The sequence below is a fragment of the Syngnathus leptorhynchus genome, chromosome 6, assembly GCF_054491065.1.
Source record: "Syngnathus leptorhynchus isolate UIUO chromosome 6, UIUO_Slep, whole genome shotgun sequence".
In the NCBI taxonomy this organism is placed as follows: Eukaryota; Metazoa; Chordata; class Actinopteri; order Syngnathiformes; family Syngnathidae; genus Syngnathus; species Syngnathus leptorhynchus.
In genome coordinates, this window is record NC_141200.1 from 7,677,904 (window position 1) to 7,703,508 (window position 25,605).

The 25,605-nt window shown below is 40.6% G+C and overlaps 1 protein-coding gene across 1 annotated transcript in view; it reads right to left on the minus strand.

Moving 5' to 3' along the window:
* Positions 1–2,264: 2,264 nt before the first annotated feature.
* Positions 2,265–25,605, minus strand: part of sema3d (sema domain, immunoglobulin domain (Ig), short basic domain, secreted, (semaphorin) 3D) — a 29,450-nt gene continuing 6,109 nt past the window's right edge. The window contains exons 2-18 of the mRNA XM_085914930.1: positions 23,397–23,641; positions 18,726–18,886; positions 16,988–17,050; positions 16,787–16,903; positions 16,508–16,601; positions 15,716–15,844; positions 14,530–14,666; positions 12,490–12,604; positions 11,316–11,385; positions 11,088–11,232; positions 10,504–10,726; positions 10,077–10,165; positions 9,861–9,902; positions 8,379–8,536; positions 7,742–7,806; positions 7,518–7,657; positions 2,265–4,604 (exon numbers count right to left, since the gene is read on the minus strand). Of these exons, the coding sequence (XP_085771056.1) occupies positions 4,185–4,604; positions 7,518–7,657; positions 7,742–7,806; positions 8,379–8,536; positions 9,861–9,902; positions 10,077–10,165; positions 10,504–10,726; positions 11,088–11,232; positions 11,316–11,385; positions 12,490–12,604; positions 14,530–14,666; positions 15,716–15,844; positions 16,508–16,601; positions 16,787–16,903; positions 16,988–17,050; positions 18,726–18,886; positions 23,397–23,641 (2,413 nt within the window). The 3' untranslated portion in view covers positions 2,265–4,184. The remainder of the gene's footprint in view (positions 4,605–7,517; positions 7,658–7,741; positions 7,807–8,378; positions 8,537–9,860; positions 9,903–10,076; positions 10,166–10,503; positions 10,727–11,087; positions 11,233–11,315; positions 11,386–12,489; positions 12,605–14,529; positions 14,667–15,715; positions 15,845–16,507; positions 16,602–16,786; positions 16,904–16,987; positions 17,051–18,725; positions 18,887–23,396; positions 23,642–25,605) is intronic.

Consider the following 25,605-nt stretch of genomic DNA (forward strand, 5'->3'; position numbering starts at 1 on the left):
AGAAATGCTTAAAATATATATCAAACATATCCATGCGTGGACAATGACTGCAAGTGTGTCAATGTTTGACTCCGGTTGCTGGGATACCAAAACAGGTGGTAGCCTGGTGCCTTTTGTAGTTACATCACAAAGCTCAGAGTTTGCTCACAATAAAGAGAAAATGTGATGCAACCGAAGCATGTCTCTTAAACTCTAAAATCTCACGTTTCAAGGAACTTAGCACTCAAAAGTAGTGAAGCTCTCCATCCATCTCTGTTATTTACTCTGCCTGTAATGAATCCCAACCATCTGCTGATAAGCATGTTGTTTTTCTTGTGTTTCCTGCGTGGAACACCGAGAAAAAAAGATTTTCCTCCATTTTATCCATGTCATTTACCATGCATACTGCTGCCAAAATCTCTTGCTGCTTTCAATATGAAATCATTCCACTGCCACCTCTCCAATTGATTGTAACACCTTTCTTCGCCGCAATGACAAAACACTGTGAACGAGCCATAATTAAGTCAGCAGATTTTTTTTTATTTTTAATTTTGCAAGGCAAAATGGAGTTGAGCAAACAGGATAGAGGTCATCTACTTAGCCTTCTGCTGCCCCCTCTATTATGGTCTTTAATTACTGCAGTAAGAACATTTGAAACAACTCCTCTTGACCTAAGTGATTTTCTTTTCCCCAGAGCTTCTTAAAAAGGCTTATTATTATTTGTATACCACCCAAAGTCAAAAGCGAAATTGCCCGCAGTCAGACCTTGGACATACCTGGTTTAGGATCTCCTATATATTCTTCCTGTCACAAATGCTGAGAAGAAGGGTGGTCGCATATGTCGGTAAATCAGGAAGAGGTGGTCGTTACTTGTCGGGAAACAACTGTTTGGAGCTCGTTCACACATACCACTAGTGCGCCGCTATCCTCGGGCTACCATCAATACCGGCCAGGCGTGACAGCTACGACGCAATTCTGACTGCCTCCACCCAAGCCAAAAGGTTCACTGTCACCACTTGACAAACACGTACATCGGCACAGCTGTAAATACTCTCTGTTGACGTCTCAATTCCGCTCTCAATCCTGCTGACATGCTGTTTGAGCGTCTGGTTACTGGTATCATTTGCAAGGATATTCAAATTGTATTTGTGCAGATCTGCTCAGCGCAGGGCCTGATCTATTCTTGTGGCCAAGTACCACCCCACAAATCGTAAACTATTTGCATTACCCTTTGAAAAAACTGTGACCAAGTAGTTTTGGTTTGCAAACAATCTTAATCTGGCCAAAGAGGGCTCAGAACTTGGTGCTTTTTATCACTCCACATAAACATCATTGGCGCCATGCTTCAGGTATTTTTGCTTATTGCCTAAAATGGCCGCCACATTCCACAATGAAATGTAAAATCTGCACTGGATTGTGGTAGGCAAGTTAAGGCTACCAGTGACCACATCTCAAGTAAACATATCCGTACCCAAAATCCTGACACTACACAATAATTTGCGAGCAAAATGTTATTTCATTATCATAAATTGTTTTTACATACAGCGTTCCAATATTTCATGACAATTTATTTTTTAACCACACAACAAATATAACAAACATAATGGTGTGATTCTGAAACAGATTTTCCATTTCTTTCAACGTGAAACATTATCTCACTTTGCAAATGTTTTAGTTTGAGAACAGGCCACGGAACAAATTCAATTTGTAACTCAAGCTTGAAACTGACCGAGAGGAATTTCGATATTTGCAACCTGCCTCCATCTTTGTGCAAGTGTTCTGCAAACACACACACACACACACACACACACACGGGCGTCTTTAGCCACTCCAACGCTCTCATTACCGCAATCACATCAAATGACCGCTTTTCATCCTTTCCTGCTGCTTCTGTCTGAGTAGCAGCTCCCTTCAAGGAAACTATAAAATAATCACTGAAGAATGAGGACATTGTTGAGTGGTTTGTGTTTTTGCTAGATGTTTGGTCTTTGCGGGCCCGTCAATAAATAAACAATGACCACAGAGAAAGTGTGTAAAATATTCATAAAGCGACGCCAAGAATCACTGTGGAGGATCGCTGTAATGTTCTTCATAGAGCCCTGGTTTTAAGATACGTTTTAGACACAAAAAGGGCCTCGAGGTGTTAATCTTACAAATAACCCCAACAATGTGACACTATTGAGGTTTGCATAAGACTAAAACACGTGAAGATGTTCATCACTTTATTCTCGGAAGCCTCCGCCTGATCACATGCTTTTACATACACAGCAACTTTTCTTTCATCTTTTTTTTTTGGTCTCGAGTAAATAAAAGAGCAGCTGGTCTTGAATCATCCTGACGTACAGCGTCCGGGGACCTCGATTGCTATATCAGGAGACCTGGATAAAGGCCAACCCACCTATTCTCAAGCCACGCTTGTTCTAGAAACTGCAAGCCTCTTACATTTATTTACAGATGACAAGGACGTTCAGGTTTTATGCACGCGAGACTTATTTATTTAAATAATTTCCACGACAACAACAAAAAAAGTGATCTGACAGTACAAAAATATAATATCGGCTGTCCTTGACATCACAGCCTACATGTTTATCATAAAAGCACTAGTTAGACTACAATGGACATTTGACATAGGTGCATCTCAATGAAGTAGAATAAAGTGTAAGCATAATTTATTCTTAATAAATTGAACAGTTCAATTCAAAACGTGGAAATCATACATAATGTAAATTAACAACACCATTATTTCATGATGATGTTTTTTTTTTTTACACCTTTGTGATTATAGCTGACAACTAAACAAAAACCCCAAATAATTGTCCTAAAAAAAGTTATTTTTAAACATGGGAATTAGGAAGGAATTGACGTTCTGAAAAGTATTTTTAATGCATCTGCATGAATTTTATTTCACTTTTTAAATTACATAACTTTTATAATATTCTAATTTACAGTGAACTCCCATAGTTGTGGTTCTCCATTCATAAATTCACCTACTACCAAATTTTAGGGGGAACCTAGCCGCTGTTATTTGTTGACTCATCTATTTATCGTTTTTGTGCTTAGGTCTTCGCCATGTCTCTTGTAAAAAAATATTGCTATCAAGCCCTTCCTGAGGGAAGGAGCTTCATTTTGTCAGGCTGAAAAGAATGCTTTACCATTTTGTGGCATCTTTTGACAATTCCACACCCTTTTGTGTGTGTGTTTTTTATTATCTCCCTTCGCGGTAAAATGGAGGTTCACTGTTTTGAGATGCGCCTCTATATTCTGTATAAGTTATACAATTATTTACAGTCATTCAACATGAATGCATTGTTATCTCCAAGAGGAAACCGTCTTTTTATGATCCACCAATTTGACAGTCGTTTAAAATCTCTCAGTGGCCAAAGAAGGGATGGGGCATAACAATCAATGGATAACTCGTTGGTTTTGGTGTTCATTTTGTGGCAAAATTGATTTGCATTAAACTCCTGAGACCAGAAGAGTTTTAGTGATTCAGTTAGAACAAGCTGACATCAGCAAATGGAATTGTGTCATTAGATTGTGAAAAGATTCGCTAAAAATATATACGTATAGGTAGGGAGCACACTTTAATTAAGGGGGTCCTCGGTTTCTTAAGGAACGACACACGACATTTCGCGGAGGTCATTTACATTTACAGTCATTCTTACTTTTTTTACTGGATTGTTTTTAAAACAAGAACAGTTATTTTCACGACTGCGTAAGCAAAGGTTAGTGACATGAGGACTAATATATGGATTTCGGTTGTGTTGCCACTCGAGGAATGGAATTTGGTTTTTGAATTTGTCCAACACATTGCGCTACTTTTTTTTTTACCGCATTCAAAGGATGCATCAAAATTCCACATCATTTTCTACAAAGTTGCCTCGCTACTGTCGGAATGTAATTCATTTGTAAACTGAGGACCTCCATTTGCTGGCTCACATGTTTGTCTATCAAATAATGCTATTTTCTACACATTTCAAACCATAAACATGTTTTGTTTTGTTCCAAGATTGCCTTGCGACTAAAAGAATAACTGTTCAAACTTGCGTACCAATTCGGGGACGTTCATATAAATTACATTTAGTCGATTAATCAATCGGTCTGCATTTTGAAACATTTTACGTCAGACCTTTTCCAAAAAAGTACAAAAAACTGCCCACTAAATATACAGTCTGTGAACAGCCCTCTCCATCGTCTACTGTTCACTACAGTTTGTCAGTCCCGCTCTCCTTTTCTCTGTGGTGCCTCCTGTTCCTACTCTTCTTCATTTCTTGCATGTGTTTCCACTTGCCGACTCCCAAGGCTCGGACACGGGTCTTTGCCGGCCTCTTCTCGAGCCAAAGGGAGTCGCAGTACTCCTCTAGGGAGCCCACGGGGGAGCCCAAGAGCCTCAGATAGTCTTTGTAACGGTGGCCATGCTGTAGCTCCATCATCGTGTCCTCAGCGGCCTTGGGCTTTCGTTCCAGTTGGCCGTGTGGGACCAGCTTCAGGGTGATCCGGTGGAGCGTGTGGGCAAAGTGAGTGTGCTCTTGAGCTTCACATTCGTACACGCCGATGTCTGATGCGTGCAAAGAGCGTATCAGGAGGCCTCGCTCTGTTTGTATGATGCGATCATCAGGCCTGACCTGTAAGGAAAAAGACCACGCAAGGGTTAAGCTTAACGATGAATCGGAATGGAAACCGCATCAAACTCTCAATGTTTGTTTACCCAAGAGAACAAAATTGTTAAGGCAGTAGTAAAATCCCAAATGAGAATGCAGCTTTTATGTGCTTGGCCCAAAAAAGACAGTTGTAGCTTAAACTTAATCAGAATTGCAGAAAGTGGGAATGAAGGCTGAAATGAAGTGCACTAAATTGGTCAGGGTGTTCCATGTCACCCATTGTTTTGTTGATGCTTTATTGGCTTCTTTCCTTTTCTGTCCATAACTCTGCCACATTGTATATGTCTCATGCTTTGTTTTGTGGTTTGACCTGAGGTGTTTCACAAGTTTTCTTTTTGTGTGTCTTGCCGCAACTGCTTCTTGATTGTCCACAAAAATCAAAACATGTCTGTTTGCAGAGCTGAAATTGCTCCACACATGGTTCTGTTTACGCCCTGCCATTTTGTCAATGTCTGAAACTGATTGTCATGCCACTGTGCTTAGGCATGACATACTTACTCAAGTGGATAAAATAGATCCCACCCACTTTTTTTCTTCCCACACCGTTTCTTTTCATTATACATTGACTGAATGACTGAAATATCGATCTTTTGATTTTATAATTATTTCTTCTGCATAAAGATCTGGTATTTGAGGCATCAATATTTCAGCTAATTTCACTTATTTATTTACAGATTAAATTGTTTTTCAGGTGCTTTGATAAGAGCTGCATATCTCAGAATAACTTTTCCAGCATTGGTGTGTTGACAATAAAATGTTTATGCATGATAATATTTTATGTCACACTATCCTACTTATCACGGTGACAAGATACTGTGTAGCAGCTCACAGTTGCAGTAATAACCCAATTTGATGGGTTTTTGGATAAGGAAGGTAGTGGATCCATGTGGCCCAACCCCCCTTGGGCCTTGGGGCATCTGCATAACTGTTTTGAAAGTATGTTAACTGGTAAAAAACTGGACTGGTAAAAAAAACATTTATGTCATAATTGTGTGTTTTTCAAGGGCAGTAAAGCAGTTTTATAGGCAGCTATTTCATATAAACTCCGCTCAAACAACCGTTAATAAGCAGATTTACAACCACAAACCAGAAAGTGTGCATTTAACATGAAGCCAACTTGAATGGAATGTCCTGAGCCAGGACACACTGTGTGGCTTCCCATCATCAAAGTCATAAATCTCCTGTTCATGTTCTGTCAGCTTTTGACAATGTTCAGCAAGGTAAAATGACAAACAGTATTTCATCAAAACTCATTAATGTCAAAGTTATGTTTTATTGCTTGTTTAAATGTTTTCCACAATTTAAAACAATTTCCAGGAGTCTTAACAAAAGGTCTCTGACATGCCTTTATCCAAATACACTAAGGTCAAAGATTTACACCTTACCTAATAGCCACATGTCACACTGTGACTCAAATCACACAATATTGGGGAGTTGGTTCTGCACTGTGGGTGGTACAGTGAGTGAGCAGCCATTCAGGTTTGCCACCTAACAACTTCTAGGACATCTCTAGCCATTTAAATAAATTGACTTAAATTAAAATAAATTAAAAATAATTAACTAAATAAATAGACAAACAAAAAAATAATAATAAAGGAACTCTGTGGACTCTTGATATGCTGCCCATTTGTTCCTATTCAAACTGCTTTCCTAGTGTTAATCATTGGATAATTCAAACAAACATTAATTTGGTATTAAGTATTCCTCAGCACATGTTCTCACTCACATTCAGTTTAAAAAAAAAAAAAGAAAAGAAAAGCATGCTCGCTTCAAGTTGTTTGTCCCTTCCATCTTACTGCGCAACTGACACATAGTAAAACAAAATACAATAAAACATTGTGTATTTAAAATGGTGTCACCATTTCCGCAATTCCTATGTTCTGTGTCACAACCACCACTCCCTTCCACATCCTTGTTTTTCTTTAACTCTTCTGACCATCACATGACATTCCTTGGGGAGGATGACCCCATGCATAAGGTCCTGGTCCTTAGTCATGTTTTGTTTGGAGCACATTAGGTAACAAATCCTCACATGGTCCCACACATAAACACTGAAAACACCCGTGTGTCCAGGCTAGCGGCAAACGTGTGTGACTGTGTGGATCACTCTGTTATGAATATGCAAATCTGTGGGTAGCTGAGCATGCATTTGAAGGGGTCCATCCAAAATCCCCCAAAATTCATTGTGTTTACAAAAAAGAGCATTCTAGAGTAGAGGTATTACACCGTAAAAAAATAAACATTCGCATACATTAAATAATGAAAAAATTGTTTTAATCATACATGACACATTTTATATTTAAACAATCCCTCTCGCCCTGAACTTTCTTTGCCTCCCTCGCTCCTCTCGCAAATATCTGAAGTTTCGAATCGATGGATAACTACTTATAGTTTGATACTGAGAAGATAATGGCCACTGAATGACAAAGCAATTCATAGGAGTAAGTTCCTATCACGGTGTGATAAACTGCAGATGTTCATCTGTCCTTGTGACTCGACACCTCCAAGCCCAAGACACTCGTGAAAATCAATGACGACTCAATTTAAGGAACTCGTTTATTCCCGATTGCCCGATTTATTCCCTTTATTACTTTTTACGATGCAGCGGCCTACTGGGAGTTGGCTGTTCGTCTGTTTGAGAAGTGATTGGTGTCCCGAGACTAAGTGCTCCTTTCATCTTCCTGTAGGATCTGCTCTAAAGTGATTTGTGTTGGCATTCACGACTTTGACCTCCAATAAGTCAGATATAAGACTTCAACTAAATTGAGATTTAACGTTTTTGGATGCTTTGAAGCGTTTATTAATTCTGTGAACTTGCGTGCTGTAATTGGAAAGCTCCGTGATAGGCGAGTAAGAAAAGTTGAATTTGAGACTGACCTGCTCTCTGTGTTCCGATCCAGCCCTGCGAACGAACCAGCCGATCTGAGCCTGTTGAGATTTGGGGATGCACTCGAGGAACGTCGAGTTGCTCTGCACACCGAAGAGAACTCGCTCCTCCACACGTCCCACGCCAAAACCTGACAGAAAATGCAATATGAAGGTATGTTGTGTTCTAATACAAAATTGAAGCGAAGAAATGCCACTTTGACTTGTCAACGTACTGTCCTCTGTATCCCAACACTGACTGGCGGGGTCTCCATGTTTGATGTCTTGTCTTCTGGCTCTCCTAGGAGAAAAAATATCTTTCAAAATAACTAATCTAAATAAATCTATAGTGGAATCTCTGAATGAGGAGGATAAACTGAGTAACCAGATATTGAAGCTATTTGTTTGTAATTATTTGTAGAGGCCACAGGACTGCTGAAAAAATATTTTTGGTTAGTCAAAACTCATGCCTGGCTTTAGCCCATGGCAAAAATTATGGAATCACCATTCTCAGCGGGTGTTCATTGAGTTGCTTAGTTTTGTAGTACAAAAGAGGATCATATACATGGCACAAAATACATTTAATTTAAGTGGCACCTTTCTCGGTTGAGGATTAACTTTAGTAGTCTGTTACATTTTTAGACCAAGCAGAGGCAAAAAATAAATAAATCACTCAACACACAAACATTCACACAAACAATCACAAAAAAATCACACTGTAATTACTCAATTCTGTACTTGCCAATTTTGGTTTGTGAAATATAAGGAGATTATTTTTTCATTGGAGTGCCCCTATCCTTTGAATATGCACCATACCATTGACTGGTAACCAGCCCAGTAATGAGGACAAATACCACCATATCAAGTACTCACCTCTTGGCTGCTGGGACATATCTGGAGCAGGTGTGCCCATCCCAGGCACAATGGGGGTCTCGGGCCAGGCAGCACTCAGCGCAGGCTTGGCCATAGAGGTGACATCTGCTTAGCGACAGTTGGGCCAGACCCTCGCTGGAGCCAGCGTACAGCTGTTGCTACAAAGCCGAGCACAACATACAGAAGGCAGAAAATTGACTACCACTGCTTTCCTGTCATACAGTTTAGTAGTTTATGTGTTTTTTTTCCTGCTAGACAGAAACTGTTATTATGAAATGAAATATGATGTTGATGATTCATGGATTCCCCCAGTTTTTAGACTGCAGTCGTTAGTTCTACACTTCTGTGACATTTTAGAGTCTGAACTGAACACTGTGAAGTTATTGAATTGTATAAATTGTATAGTATCTGCTCAAACTTGTCCAAAGGTAAGCAGATTCCTCAAGGAACCCCCACCAAACCCAGACACGTGCAGGTCAAAATGCATTGAGAGATTAATGGCATCTTTGATTAGGGTTGAAGTGTCTCGTGACACCCCTGACCTTTGAGATAATGAGGCGCGAGGCTGCCGAGAGAGCTCAAAACTCACGGAGCGACGGGAGGAAGTAGAATGAGCATGATGAAGAGCGAGGTTTTTACAGTCGAGATTAAACAGAACCAAGTCGGTTGGGGGACATAAAAAAACAAATAAAGCAACTTGTTTTGCACCCGCAGAGCAACTGCTGATGAAAAATGGGAATGCCACAAGTATGCTGACAAGAAACATGAACCACAACAGCCTTTGACCCTCAGCTCCCTATTAAGTTCTTGCTTTGGGTTTTTTTACTGAAAACATTTAAAAACGGTGACTTGACCTTTTATTCACATCCGAGTGAGATGTGAAAGACTCACTGTTTGTGTATGGTTCAATTGTTCCATTTGCAGATATTCTTGAAGAAGTGTTCGTTTTTAACATTGATTTAGGTCCGATTTGAAGGTGTAATCTATTTTAATTGAATCCTTATTGAAGGTTTGTGTAAACACTCTAAACACACAAAACCATCTTTTATCATTTTAACGTTTCCAATTGCATATGAACATAAAAATTGATCAATAGGTTTTTCCCCTTAGCTTGTATGAAAACCAATTCCCGGAAAACCTTAATATATTTATGTTTTGAATGTTGAACAATTTAACATCATATTGTACGGCTTGAGCGTCTCCAAGAGTAACATAAGTGACCTCGGCTAAAATATTTGCGGCTTGGAAGCACAAGTTCCTGATAAATTGCTTTTCCACCATATAAATGAGCCCAATTGTTGAGATGTGTATAGTACTCCACCCCCCCCCCCTTGTCCCTTAACTTGTTGTTGTGTTGTCCATTGAGATGATTGATTAGATGTGTTGTGAAGTTAGCGTAGGAGTGACATGAAGCTCCACCCCTCACGACCTCTCTATTACAATTTCTCCCCGATAACAATAAGACAGTGAATGAGGTCTAACCTGCTTGGAAGAAATCTCCAGACTGAGAATTGGAGTGGGAACCTGCAAAAAAAATAATATAATCAACATTCATTTTTCTAAAGAAAATTATTATTTGTCATAGTTTGTCGCAGCACACCAGGCATTGTAATGTCAAGTGATTTACAAAATCACTTTGTGTGTACGTATGCATGCGTGTGCATGCATGCGTGCGCGTGTGTTTCTCTTGCGTCCAACCTGGAAAACTTGAAGCTCTTCAAGCACCACTTCCTCTGTGGACCACTTGTCTCTGGTGATGCTCACCACCTTCAAAACTGTGCCAACATCTGTGAGAGAAAGACAGACAGACAGACAGACAGACAGACAGACAGACAGACAGACAGACAGACAGACAGACAGACAAAGTCAAACACTAATGTACACTTTGTTTGTGAAAGAAATTTCAATCACTTGAAAGAATTTTGTCCAAAAGTCAAACTCTTACAAATTCCAATGTTTTTTGTAAAAGTTAAGCCCCTTAAAGTAATGTAGCCAAAGTTTTTTTGCACTAAAACATGAAATCCCTTTCTTTCAAGCCCTCTAAAAAAAAACTGCTGATGTTTTCTTGATGTTGCACTCCCTCCTAGTGGGCAGTATTTGTAACAGGCACCGGTACCACACTCACCTGTCCCCAAGAAGAGAACCTCATATGGGCCGTCCTCAGCTAAAACTCTGTCCACCACAATCTGGGTGAGGCTATAGTCCACTCGGACGCGCGTGAACACGGGCCGGCCGCTCAGTGGGTAGACGGAACGGAACATAAGCGGGTGGTAACGGATGAAGCTGAGCACCTCATCAGGGAAATCTTTGGTGGTCTTGATGCGAGGGTCATATGTTTTACTGGGACACTAGAAAATAATATACAATGCAAAGATAGACAAATGGATGCAGTCACACATTGTTAGTAAAAGTACAGCAAGTATGTAAAGAAAAGAAAAAAGGTTTTTGGCGTTTGTCTCTCTCTAGTGGCTATATGAAGATTAGCAAGCTGAAAATGCCAGGTGTATTTATTATATGCAATACAATTTTAGTATTATAATATCTCATTAGAGTTTTCATAATAGAGACTGAGCAATTTCTCAGACAACTTGTAAAATAATGGCGAGGCAACTTTGTGTAGATCTTTTGTTTACAGGGATACATTTCAGGAAAATTATTTTTGTATGTTCTTTAGTACAAGCAACATAACCCCCAAATTGACATACTCACCGTTCCAGGACGTGGATACGGTATCCTTCCCTCGTACTCAACCCAGCGGTGGTCTGGTCCCTCCTTGTGAGCGTATGGCCCGTTGAACGCAGCCCTTATGCCCGCCATGCTGTACACGCACACGGCCGAGCCCCGAAAGATGGAGCTGAGGGTCGGATCACAACAAGAGTTACAAAATTAATAAGAATCAAGGAGATGGCAGGTGCCGTGGATGACGAACAAACAAACCTGGAGGTTGTAAAGACCCCATACACAGTTGGGTTCTTTGGATCCCTCGTAGGAAGCATAAAAATGTCCTCTAAAAGAAGGACACACAGTGTTAATGTACTGTAAATTCACCCAGCAAAGATTAATAGTTACAGTATTCACTTTTTAGTACCGTGGTTCTTATTTGTATTTAAGATCAGCTGCTCCCTGAAATTTACACCTTTCATAACTGTGTGATATTATAGCACCTTTTCCCACTGAGGCACTATATTTGATTTTATTGAATAGTCAGCCTCAATGCAATTTGCACTGCTTTTATTCCTCTCAGAGGAATGCAAATGGGATTTCGATGAATTAAGAGCTGCAAAGGAGTTGCACGTCTGAAATGTTTTCATAACATTTCAAAGAGTCTCTAATGGGGTGAAAAAAGTGATGCGCAACCCTAACAATCAGGATTCCTTTCACATTTTTAGCATAAGAGATGCAGAAATTGACTTCTTTCATGGGAACCTAATGTAGAAAAATAAAATAGGACTCTCTTTGCTTTGATTTGACTTTTTATAAAACTTCAGCATTCCCCAAAACTACCCTGAAATAAATGTTTAAAGTCTAGGTCCTTAAAGCACTTGCCCACTACATAACTTTTTTCTGGAAAGATTGTGAAAGAAAAAAAAAATCAGCCTCAACATTATTTTAAATAATTCACACAAACTTTGGTGGAGATGTCTCTCACAAAAGTATATATAAAAAACAAAAGTTGGCCATTTTGGTTTCAAGCAGACATTTTGGAGAAATCCACTCCAAAGAGTCACAATCAGAAGGAGCTCAACAGATTGCTACAAATAATTTATTTTTTGCTTTTGGTATCTGTACATGAAATCAAGGTTTGTTGGTCGTTTTGAGAATTCACGAGGGAAAAGGGAGTTTGACAGCATATTCATCTTAGCTTACTCCTAAAATTAGATTTCTTTCAGCGGGCTGTGAACATACCAAAAACCCAATTTTAGCAAATGTGCACATCCGAGTCCAGAACACATTCCCTTAAAACTGACCATTTGAAAGTTGAACTTTGATGTACTCTTCTATAGCCAAATTTGAATCGGAAAAGGGCAGTTTTGGTTTGAAGCATCTATTTTGGACAGCTAGATAATCATCACACAAAAAACAAATAATAAGAAGAATTTCAGGGACATACGTAGCTCATCAAAGTGCGTGTCCACGCCATCGGGTCCAGGTATGGAGCACACAAGTCTGGCCTTGAGGAAGGTGGTCCATTTGTTGGTCAGACTCCTTAGGCCACCCACGTCATTCTAAAACACAAGTGCTGTCATCACTACAACAAAAGCACAGTAAGACAGCTGGACAAACTTGGGTGCAGACTTTTTACACGCTAATTAAATGACCCGAATGCTGTGTTTGTTGTGCAGCTACTACCATTACATGCTTGTTCATTTAATAACGTCCAGGAGATAAGGATGGAACAAATAAGTGCTGTGTACATATTAGACGAAAATAAAAAATAACAGGCATATTTGCTGATTGATAATATAACTTAGATTGGCCACGAATGCCCTTCCTCAAAATAAAAGCATGTGTCATGCGTTTGATTTGTGGCTTTCAATTTCAGCGCCAACACCGACTGTAACCCAGACAAACCTCCTTCTCTTCTGCTTTGCAGCTTTATCTCAAGCCATAAATACAACGTAATCTCTCTCCACAAAAATGTAGCGATCGAATCTTGAGCGCCAAGTGCTCGGTGGCTGCTCTCATTTGGCCCAGGTCCAGCACACAACCAAGGTTTTAAATGAATGTTATCAGTTGTGAATCTGTCTGGACTCCCCATCCTAAGTCAACGTTGCTGTAAACCATCTGTTTAATAGGATGTAAAGTTAAACTGTCAAAATGTAATCCCTCTGCAGTAAAGAAATTGATGGTTTACATGGGGATGTCGGACAATTAGCATTCAGTTATCATCAGTTGAAATGTTCCAGAAATCTATAAGGCAATAGTAAGACAGCCTGAGAGTTGTGCTAGTATGGTTATGCATCACTCATCAACCAATCTTCTTCCATTCCCTTACTCAAAAACAGCCTGTGAACCTCACACCAAAAACGTCTCAAGAATCGTTTCCCAAAACTCAACTGAACTTTTAAAACCAAGGCATTTTAAAAACAAAGGAAGAAAACAAATTAGGAATGATAAACTTTTGTTTCTTAACTTGTACTCGTTCTAAATCTCTCTCGTACGTTGGACCCTTTCTTTTGTGGCAATATTGTAAACAGGTGGTGATATGTTTTAAGAAAGATTTCCTTCCTATGAAAACTAATCTAATACAATGACAATTTGATCTAAAAACATACACTAATGATGATGTGAGAAAACACAATTAATTTATTTCTTATGGACTGAACATTTTTCTCCACGCTCTCCTCACTTTAAGCAGACTCTCCATCTTCATCTTGGAAATTATTTTAATGCCCTTGGCTGGCATTAAAGAATTGATTATCTCTTCCTGCTCGAGTAATACATATCATAGAAGTACTACACTCGTACTGCTTCACTGTGTGGACTGCGCACACCTCCATTTTTTTTTCTACGATTACAAGCTTTAATTGAATGATCCGCTTCTTCTTCTCAGCACTCACTTTCTTAGGACCCATGGTTTAAAAAACAACATTTGGCAAAATGCTGGCACTGAGAAATGGAAAATATCAGCACTAAACAACAATGATCTGTATTTTCACAACTGATGTTGAGCCCATGTTTGTGAAGAACCCATTTTGTGTCGCAACACAAAACAAAAAAAATGAACAAAGCAACGCCTCGCCTACAAAAAAAAAACAATAAGTCAAGGCACCAGAGTAACACAACATTCGAAAAACGTCTCAATCAACAATTAACAAAAGTACAGTAGTCAGTTGGAGGATCTCAGTCACTGCTCCCTGTTTGCTTTTGTGAGTGCCTGAATAGTACAAGCGGGGTTAAAACATGATTTACTGCCTCTGACAGCGGCAGCAAGTCTCTCTTTCATAGGACTGCAAAACAAGACTGTCTGGAGAAAAGGCCTCCTTGTATGGGTGATAAAGCCCATCTAAAGTGGATGACACAGAGATTCTTATCCTATCAGATGACACCAGGAGGTATGGCCCCTTCACTCCTTGTGTGAGACAATTTTTCTTTCCTCATCTATGCACCTCTCTGCCCTCCCCCCCCCCCCCCCCAGACACACACACACCTTGCAAATGCGAGCCACGCGGGACAGGACGCTCTTGTCATTGCCCTCCCACGACACCTCCCGGAAGAAAAAGTAGATTTTGTCGTCGTCCGGATTGTAGGTGTCCGCGATGGGGTGTGCCGATATGAACTTGGCCTCTAGAGACACAAAGAGATGAAAACTTCTTATTCGGAATAATATGCAGTAAATAATAGTTTTCACAGAAATAAAACTGGTTAGATGAATAGTAGTGACTGATGGCTCTGCAAGATAAATGAAATAAAAATGAGTCTCCCTTGGATGGACTAGACAGTCCCTTCAACTACGGACCACCATGACGCAATGTTGTGTCCCGCGTTGGGTGAGGCAAGTTCAGTGTCGGAGTGACGTTACGTCAACATTAGCTCAACCGCTGCAAGCTGAGCCAACAATGTCGGAGTGACTCCCCAACTGGAACGACTTAACGTATGGCTGCTAATGCGTTCGACAACAGAAGGTTATTGTTAGTTATGTGATTAAAAGATATTCCGCTGGCACGCGAGGAGAGAAAGTCATCACCAGAAGATGAGCTCTCTCCATTCCTGTCAACACACTTCAATGTATACTGGTCTATTCCAGCCGGACAGAGCAGAAACCAGAGAAGCTTCAACTAATTCAGCGGTTGTAATATGTGGAGGCCATGTGCAAGGATTTTGACAAATGCTGATGCAGAACAAGTCATCAATCTGGAACACACTTGAAAGTGGAAACACAAGACAATTAAGTCATCGCTGTGTGTGGCGACGACTGATGAGAATGTAGGTGCCACTGTCAAGCGGCAAACAACTGATTTTTCCATTTTACAATTTTTCAACTGGTCCAGGTTGTACCCCAAATTCTACTTGGATAGGCTCCAACTCATCCAGGACCCTAATGAGGTATAGAAAATGGTTGGATAGCGTGAGAACAGGTCAGCACATGATTTGTATGCGGTTAACAACGTGAACTTTGTTGCAAACTGTAAATTCCTCACTAGGTGTGGCAGCCATGCTCAGCTATGGCGTTCATGTAAAAAAAAAAAAAAAAAATCACACTACATGAATAAGTGAGCTCTGTCCTCTGCACTGGAATGCCAATAACTGTTCTGCAGGCACAGAGAGGCTCTTTGTGTGAGATATTTTGGGGAGAGAAACGCAATACGTTTGCAATGGAATGTGTGTGTGTGTACCATTGATCCAGTAGTCCTCAGAGATGTCGGTGCGGATGTAGTGCTGGTCAGGTGGGGGGCCGAGTGAGCGTGTGAACGTCGTGTCTTTGCCCAAAAAGTCCGAGGCGGTGCCCGCGTACAGATATTGGTCTAGATCGAAGACAGAAAAAGCTCAAACAGAGATCTTTCAAAAAACATTAACATTCTAGAGCAGGGGTGTCAGACTCATTTTTACCATAGATGATTTTTTTTTTTTACTATTTGTTCAAATTACTGGAAAAATTACTGATACAAATTACTGGGTAACAAAAAAAAAAGCTACATCTTTATTTAACCACTTATTACACATGCAAATTTGAAATTTTGTTACAGATATAGGATCATGGAAGTTGACATGATTTGTTTTCGCAGGCCATTTAAAATGACACGGCGAGCCGGACCTGGCCCGCAAACCTTTAGTTTGAGACTCGTGTTCTAGAGCAAAGGAGGTGATGGACAAATTAGGGTTGCAAAAGTAGGGGAAGAGTCAAAGTTTCAAACTTAACATGGAATTTAACAGTAATTTATGATAACAAAGCAGGAATTTACTAAATTGAAGGTAGGCTTTTAATATGGAATATACGTACATATATTTCAGTATAATACTGACTGAAACAATCAGATTCCATGAAATTGCAGTCTTGATTCCCACTCTGATAATTCCCATGGAAAGTTTCCAATTTGGAAAATCTCTCCACTTCCTTACTTTAAATCCCTGTAGAAATTTAACTAAAGCCTTCTTTTTCACAAATTTGCAACCCCGGCTCATCATACCTGTTAGGACTGAGGTGAATGTTTGCATTGGATCAAAAGGACATTTCAATCTGCCAGACTCCACTGTAGCAGGCAGTAGACGGAACACTCCATCCTGTCAACAAAAATGTTGGAGATATCAGTTTGGTCACTTGTTTGCATGTTTTAATTTGTCTGTAAAGAATATATATTTTTGTGATGGCCAGCTCAACTGAGCAAGATGTGCCAAATTTGAGATGAGATTCTTCAGTCTTTTGAAGGTAGAACTCCATCCTCCAAGATTCCCTGCATTCCTCGTACCTGTCTTGAGCCGGAGATTTCAATGAAAGCACAGATGGGATTGAAGGCTCCTGTCCCACAGGCATAGACATGTGTCAGGTTGTAGTTGTGGAGCACCCTCACAAAGTTGGCACACTCCTGCCGTGACCAGGGAGAAAAAGACGGAATGTTTGGAAATATTCCCGCAGATCAATGCGATATTGCGAAAACTAAGTTACTTACATTCAAATTTTTGCCTGCCAGTTTGCATACTTCTACTCGGTCGCGAGGTGCAGGCCAGTGAATCTAGTGAGAGACAGCAAAGTTATTTTAGCATTTACAGTCAGACTTCAATTCACAAGTGGACCGATTTAGGGGATTTTGAAATTACGAGCAATTGCTTGGTGGTTCAGTTCATATTTCAATCCTATTTCATGCCTTTTATAAAGAAAAACAATGTTTGTAGATCGTAACTGATTTATCACTGTATAAATCTTGACATAATAAAAGAAGACATTCTCCCTCCTGTTGTGGCACAACATTAGTGGAATTTGGCGTTTTTACTGTAGCGTGGTAACTATCACCTTCATGTGCGCTTGCAGTAAATCAGACGTCGCACAACACACGCTTTCCCTTCAGTGCACCTCGCCGTGTTCACACATGTGTTATAACAGGCTTATGTGCTTAGCGTGTTGCCTCCCCCTAAAGCCTACCAAGGGGAGCTATCGCCAAACGTTTTCATCGGGCTCGTATAGGCATGCAAACATACCGCCTTCAATGTTAAAACATCTCATGAGTCAAAATGCCGGCGAGGAATTCATACAGAAAAATGTTGTAAACCCATGAAAGGACTTAATAGGAATGAAGATCGATAAGCTTGTTTTACTACATCACATGAGGACCTTATAATAACTTGAGAACAACATACATACCTTTCAAAAAGAAGGTCAAAACACCTGGAATGTTCTCTAACATCTTTTTGGTAAGTCTCTAATTACAGAAAGACCCTAAATTGTCTCGCAAAGTGGTCCCTAAAGGGTCCGAATATGTTCCGCGCGGTGCTAATCTTCCCAGCATCAGTATCAGTAACCAAAGAGGCAACACTCAGAGAGCAGCACGGAGAGTTAAAACAACCAGATAAGGATCAAATAAACACACGGCCGCTCCACCCGCAGGTCAACCAGGGCGGCATCAACACTCAAACATATGGAGAATGCATGTGTGTGTTTGTGTTGAAGTGTGTGTCAAATGGGTATTTATTGAATGTATGTGATTTTGTGTTTACGTATAATAACCCCAAAGCTGACAGCTGCTTTCAGTCAGCTATTGAAACAATACTGAGTGCATTTCAGTGTAGCCGCGTACTGTATACATTGGAACAGAAAGCAGGAATCAATCAATCCAAATGTAATTGCATGTTCCATTTTAAATGTTAGGACATGATACGTTCACTGGCTGTGCTTAACCATGCATGCTTGTCGAAGCAGATGGTGTGAAGACTCTGACAGTGACCCAAGGGGAGAGTTTGCAGGTCAGAGGATTGGGAAGATTACCGTATCAGGGTTCCAGATGGCCCCTAAATGTTCACATTTTTAAAAACTGAGACAATGCAAGGATAGACGATTCAGGTATTCATCTACTTGTGCATGTGTGGCCAGCAAAGTTGTCTCCAAAAAGCATTGGAGACAGTAAATAGGTGCCCATAGCTGTGACTGTGGAAGGTTGTCTATTTAAGATTTACTGGTGCCCAGATCAGGGTGTTTCACCCAGAGTCAGCTGGGTATATTCCATTTTACCCCTGACCTTAATAAAGACGTGTTATAGAAAATAGCTAAGTGGATGTAGGAGCTCTTACAGCTGCTCTAAACACTTATGCGTCGGCTTAAACAAACTGTCAACCTGCCAAATGGCCTGCATAGTTCTAATGCTCAAATCAAATTTGGCTTCTCATCCATATTCACATTCTCCTGCCATTGTGTACCTTTGTGGGACCTTTGGCTAGGTTGTCAGGGTCAAGCAGGTAGATGTGATCCCTGGCTCCCAGCAGAAGCCGACCCCTCTCCTCATCCAACAGCAGGGAGTGTGACAGGAGGCCATCGGAGGGTCCCAAAAACAGTGAAACACTGTTTGCTTGCAGCAGCTCTGCTCGAGATAAATGGCAAAAACACAGACGAGTGACAGATGCGTTCAAGGTCATGCGGTAAAAATGAAAAATGTGTACACAAAGTCTCAACGCAAATATTTCAGCAGGATATTACTTGGATTCTTTCTGAACGGAGCGAAATCCCTAAAACAAGCACTGGATTTCCTCTTGTCGAGAGAAACGTGTCTTGGCTTGAAGTGAAACGGTCTAATCCTCTGTGGTTCAACACCTTCACTGAGAAACCGGATCGGGAAAAAAAACCTACAAAAAAGATACAATAGCAAAAAGTCTACTACCTCTGTGGGTATGTTTATGGATATTTGCATCAGGGTATTTTCACAGCCTGTTCATTGACCCTGAAGCCATCTCTCAAGTCAAGGATTTACATTCCCACCGTGCAGATCGAGCGAAGAAAAGCAAATGCGTCATCTCAAGTACTGTAAACTGATAAGAGTCTAAAACAACTTAGACTATCTTAGCCATCTTGTGTCTCATATCATTCATTGGCCATCAAAATCTTGCTCTCATGAGCCGTGAAAGGAAGAAGTAACAAATTAGTACGTTGATGCCAAGCGATACAGTTCAGTTCATTTTATAGCGGTATATTTGACTGCATAGAGTAAACCATCTACTGTATCGTGTCAATAACAATGTAAACACTTCTAGCGTGATATTAGCAGATAGGATTGTGACATGTTTAAAAATAAAAACTGAAGGAAACAATGAAGGACCTTCAGCATTTTCCGTTCTTTCTTCTTGGAACGCAGCCATTCATTCTATTACTGACACATCATACCTTTGAGAAAAGGCAAGGTTTTATGCTATTCCGCGTTCCATTCCCATTGTTGCATCTTAGTAACAGTTCTCTGTTGAACAATTAACAGTCTAGGCTCCATCCTGTAGGTAGCACTGAAACCGCTTTGCTTGCATTCTCCTATAACAAGAAATCATTTCTAGTTTTCACAATTGGAAATAATTCGATAAAGTTCGAAGAAGTCCAGGAAGAACTGAGTCTGTAAATTGGTGACTTTGTATATGCACCGCTAAAATAGTGATGATGAATATGTACAGTGTAGCTACTTATTGAACTTTCAAACTAGCTGAAGCTAAGTCCACACATACTGACAATCAGGGCAAAATTTTCTCCCCGACTTCCAAGTCAGCAAAGGACTGTTACCAGATGTCTCTAAAAGATTATCCGGAATGTGTTTCCCGTTGTATGGGGTATGTTAATAGTTTTCACTGATCTTCTCGGAAAACAGTTGGAAAACAGGTGGATGTTTTCAACACCAAGCTGGCTTGAGTTAGACTCTGAAGATGGCACTGTTGCAAAACAAAGGAGCCACTGATTGTTTTTAGAGTTGATATAGCCTATTTCACAAGTTAATCTGCAGAATGGAAATGACTCGTGAGAAAATTGTTTGCAAGCACGATGTCGTTATCCGATATGCTAAGAGTTCCTCTAGCTTGTTCCATTTCTATTCTCCTACTCGTTAGTTTTGTTTTCTGGCAGTCTGGATGTAAATCAATATGTGCATACCCTGCTTAAAAAAATATTCCTTTCAAAATAAGTCATGTTCCATTCTTAAGGCATCCCCGAAGGGTTTTACAGACAATCTGTTCAAGAAACCACTAATAAAATGGATCAAGGGCGAGATGATGATGAGCAGCAAATGGAATGCAGCTTCATGACAGAATTTATTAAGGTTACCATGGAGATGACTGCTGACTATACTCTCAGTGCGGCGTGTCCTTGATGGAAAAAGCTTGTCTTCCAGTGCATCAGTGCAGCACCGTGCCTCGGATAAACTCTAGCTCACTGTGTGGGGAGTCCTGTGGGAGTCATTCTGAAAGGATTGACACTGTGATTACCCCCTCGGTGTGAAGGATTGAAGAGGTTACCAACCTTCAATATTTGAACTTCTCCATCTCATCCACTCCTCACAATCCCTCTTAATACCTCCTCCAGTGCATAAGCCCTCGCACACACAACGACCCATACAAGAAAGCACCCCTACTTGTTCATATCTTTCACCGTCCACACACCTCACACTCACGGCAAAAGAGGGAGATTAGGCCAGCTCGCCCCATCGGCGGACACTAATCTGTTCTGTAAACATGCAGCACAGTGAGTCCTTTTAAATCAGCCTGCTTAGCTGATATTTTTTAGCACCATGCCTCCTCACCTTTCCCCAAAGAGGAGAGCAGAGTCAGAGTCAGCAGCTCTTGATTTGGATCCTCTCGCTAAGCATTTACACACACACACACACACACACACACACACACTAAACCTGTAACACACCAGCAAATTGGCTTAGACAGTCCGGATAAACCAAACGCTTCTCGTGCACCCATCGGCTGTTTCGACTAAAGTCAGCCAACCGAGCATTTTCACTAAGCATATTATTTAAATCCCATCAACATTGTCCCAGTGTGTAACATCATCCTATTGACTCTTGCTCTGGTTTAAACGCTAACTAAGATGAGGACTCAGCGTTTAAGATACAAAACATGGTTTCCTCATTTTGGTTTCTGCTGTGGAATTTGTACATGAGTCCAATAACATTTGATAGTCAATCTCTAAGTAGCAGTAAAGTCATCCATCCATCCATTTGTTTTCAACAGCACTTATCATCATTAGGGTCGAGGGTGAGCTGGAGCTGACCACAGATGACTTTGGCTGAGAGGCGGGTTACGCCCTGAACTGGTCCCAAGCCCATCGCAGGGCTCATATGGATAACCAACCATTTACACTCACATTCACAACTATGAACAATTGAGTATTCACTGAAACCAGGCGAGAACATGCAAACTTCAAGGAACGATGGGGCCAAGAGTCAGATTCAAAATTTTGAGGCAAATTAGGAAGGCAGCTAGTTTAGTGAGCAAGGTGCATCTGCAAATAACTGAACATGTTGTTTATTATAAAGCTGGCTGACAGGGAAAGGGCAGTCGTGACCCCGCTGTCATTTGAGGATGTTTTTGACCCCTGAATAATTTACTGCTTTGATCAACTTCCCTCACTGAAGCTGACTTTTCATGGATGCTTAGCTCCAATGTGGTGTTTGAAGAATGTGCAGTGATGAAACAAAGTTGTGGTCACTTTCTGACCAAGATAACCAAACAAGGAAGTTTTATCCACTGTCACACACTCCGAGGGCTAAAAGGGTATTCCCCTGAGCACAAAAACTGCTGTGCACGTGGAAAACAGAAACAAGTGATGCCAAAAGACAGAATAGCGCGCATTCAGATTCCATCATAATGCCTGGAGAAGACGAACCTACTCCAGTTTTAAAGACTACCTTGCTGAGTAAACACAACTGAGCGTAATCACAATTCCCACAGATACTTGCCTTTTATTTATGGTAGACAGAACATAAATATGAATCTGCAGCTATGCAGACTTTTGAATGCCTATGACTAAGTGCATTGGGTAAGCCACTTTACTTTCAGGTCTCTGTGGGGATTTGGCTTTATAAGCAAGACAGACGTTCATTTGTGTGCTTTCTGTCAGTGATACATAGCACGAGCGATAAGACTTTGAAGTAGCATTTGTGCTGAAGTCTGTAATGAATAGAAAGGCAAGCCATCATGGTGTCTCAAAACTAATACCCATGGAGCACACAGGAGAGGTAACCGGCCGATAGTCACTCAACGGACTGAACCAGACTGCCTTAGACCAGGAAATTGAACTTTGTGACAAGTGGGACTAATCTACATTTTGCTCCAGAATATGCTCTCAGTACTTGCTTTCCAGGTGAGAAATTAAAAGAAAACACACAAGTATCTTGGCCACAACCCACTGAAATAACTTTTAACAAGACTGTACTGTGTTGTGGGGGTATCATAATTATTCCTTCCCTTTGTTGGAAATATTCTCCTTTTATTTTTTAAAACTACATCCTGTAATAACTAAATATAGAATCTAGTGAGGATATGCATCATATGCATTGCAAGTCAATGAAAATTAATCAGTTTGTGCCTGATGATGAATTCATTGTGATTCTGTGTGTGTGACTTGGCCACCGGGAACAGTCATTGCCGTTTGTTAGCCTGTCTATGGCATTTCACGTTGTGTGCTAGCATTAAGCCAACAGAATTGTGTGATTGGTTTGGATACCCAACGTGTAATTTTCTTGTTTAATGTGATTTTAGTTTTAGTGTTCAACTGGGAATGGCATTGAACAGCTTGACTCTTCAAGAATTCTAATGAAAAGTGCTTTAAAACTAACAATTTTACTTATGCATTAAATTTTTTTGTTAAATCGAATTCCTCATATATTCCTGTTTCTTAAAAAGATGGCCGCCATTCTGTTAATCCATACGAAAAAGCACATTTAGATTTTTTCTGCCATGCAGCATCTGTAGTAGCTTATAACCTCAGAAATGAGATAACCACACTATAAATTATTTTTAATCATAGGGAAAAAGCTAATAATACATTGTGATTGTAAAAGGTGGCCACCTAGGATAAACACTGGAAACTATCACACAAATCACGACTCTTACCTCTCTGGCTCAGTTTGACTCGAGGGACACTTTGTTTGATGCTCACTCCAAGCGGGAGGATGGCCAAGAACATCAATCCCACTAATGGGACTCCTGGATGGGATAGCACCCTAATCCTGCTGTCTTTGGTGCCATAATTGCTGCCAGACATGCAGCCCTGAGCCCCATCTTCATTTGGATTTGGATCGCGAGAGCCTCCTTTCTTCATGGCGCGTGGATGGGTCTGATTCCCCCTCTGTGCTGCCCTGGAGAGGGACCAATGCATAGGATGAAGCCAGGGAGGAGCAATCATAAGTGTGTGTGTGTGTGTGTGTGTGTGTGTGTGTGTGTGTGTGTGTGTGTGTGTGTGTGTGTGTGTGTGTGTGTGTGTGTGTGTGTGTGTGTGTGTGTGTGTGTGTGTGTGTGTGTGTGTGTCTATTCTAAGTCCAGTGCAGGATATGTACACACACTTCTGTTTGTGACCAGTGAGCGGTTTCACCATGGAGCCCTGCAGGCATGTCGCCCTTTCTCCTCGACCATCCTGCCTCTCAGCTCTTGCCTTTTGTGTTGCCTTTAAATCTGTTTGCTCAAAACAAAGGTCAACCCCCAAAATAAGTTACACTTTGCTATCTGTCACTCTCGCACTCCTCCATCTTCTAACTCATTTAATGCTTTGCCTAATTGATACTTGGCAAAAGTTCAGAGCAGTCACTGATGACGCTGTCAGCTCCTTCCTTTATGTCCGCAGACACGTCAGGTATTGGATGCAATGAGGCCTCCGGGACATTAGGTTTCATATGAGGATGAGTAAAATGTTTGAAAAGTACAAAAAAAAAACTGTGGAGCGTCTATGAAAAAAGGGACAGACCAAAGAGCAAGACAATTATGAGACAATGGAAATATAACAAACAACACGTCATAATTACTCTTTCAATATTGCCTTCATGGTTGAATCAAGTGATCTACTAAAAATGAGTGAGTAATCAATATAATTTGTAGGAGTGTGGATCAATATACGGACGGCAAGATTATGCAATGATTTATAGTTTCGACTCAGCTGTGTTTTTTGCCAACGCAAACATTTATCCGCAAATGTTGTTCCACCGATATATTCAACATTAGTGCTCAATAATTAGCTCTAATTTACTCTGTGAATTTCTTTATTGACCTCTCCAACTGCCACCCTTCATAAGCGCAATTGTTTTCCACTTCAAGGAGGAAGTGATATATTCCAGCTGCAGATTGTGTGTATCGAATGTATCGAATTAGCAAGTTTAATTACGCACCCGCCGGGTTGATCAAACCTGAGTTCCAGCTCATTTCACAGCAATCTGAGCCACTAATTAACCCGACAAACAATGAAGTGCTTCATAACGCTCAGGCACCCCTTTGTCCTCCCCCTTAGCTGCTCATCACTACATCACCCTGATTTCTTACCGCCTCCCATCTCTTGTAACATAATCGGCCTCTGAATGACTGCCTGAACAAAGTCAAGCCAGACTAATAGCGGTGATGTCGCGCTCGTATGTGTGGTGTTATAAACAAGCATGCCGCTTCCGCCTTGAGCCATTGTAAATATTATTCTTGCTATTCCTTCTCAAACTAATTACAACGGAGATGACATTCTGAGGGCATTTATTCATTCACTCCCGTAAACAAAGATCATAATGTGCAATGGGATCTTGGCAAGAGTGTTCGTTACTCCAATTGCCTTTTTATTTCTTTCTCATTTAACTGACTGCACACCGCACTGTTTGAATGTTGAGTCGCCTACACTGAGTGAGTGCTATGATATCGGGCCCACTGAAGCAATAAACCAGAGAGAATAAGACCCCGATAAACAAGCTGATGTTTATTTTAGATGACAAATTTAGACACGTTAACACCTACGGGGGTTACATACTTGATACAGAGCTGTGTCCAACAGATGGCCCATCAGCAAAGTGGTTGTCCGAGTATGATAGAGAGGGCCATGTTTTCATTGAACCTCTTTGGACTTTAAATTGTTTTTAACTCAGGGACCAAAAGAAATCTTTGTTTTATCAATATGTCTGTCCCAAATGCATCTGAAGGCTGTCAAGTGCTATTTAGCAAATCAGAAGCTTAAAAATGCAAGAGCAGCCTTTTTGGTAGCACATACTGAATGAAGTTTTCAGCACTGTTAGGATTTGTACCAAAGGACAAAAAAACATTGAACACAAGTGTATTTTGGGTAGCAGAATGCAAGTAA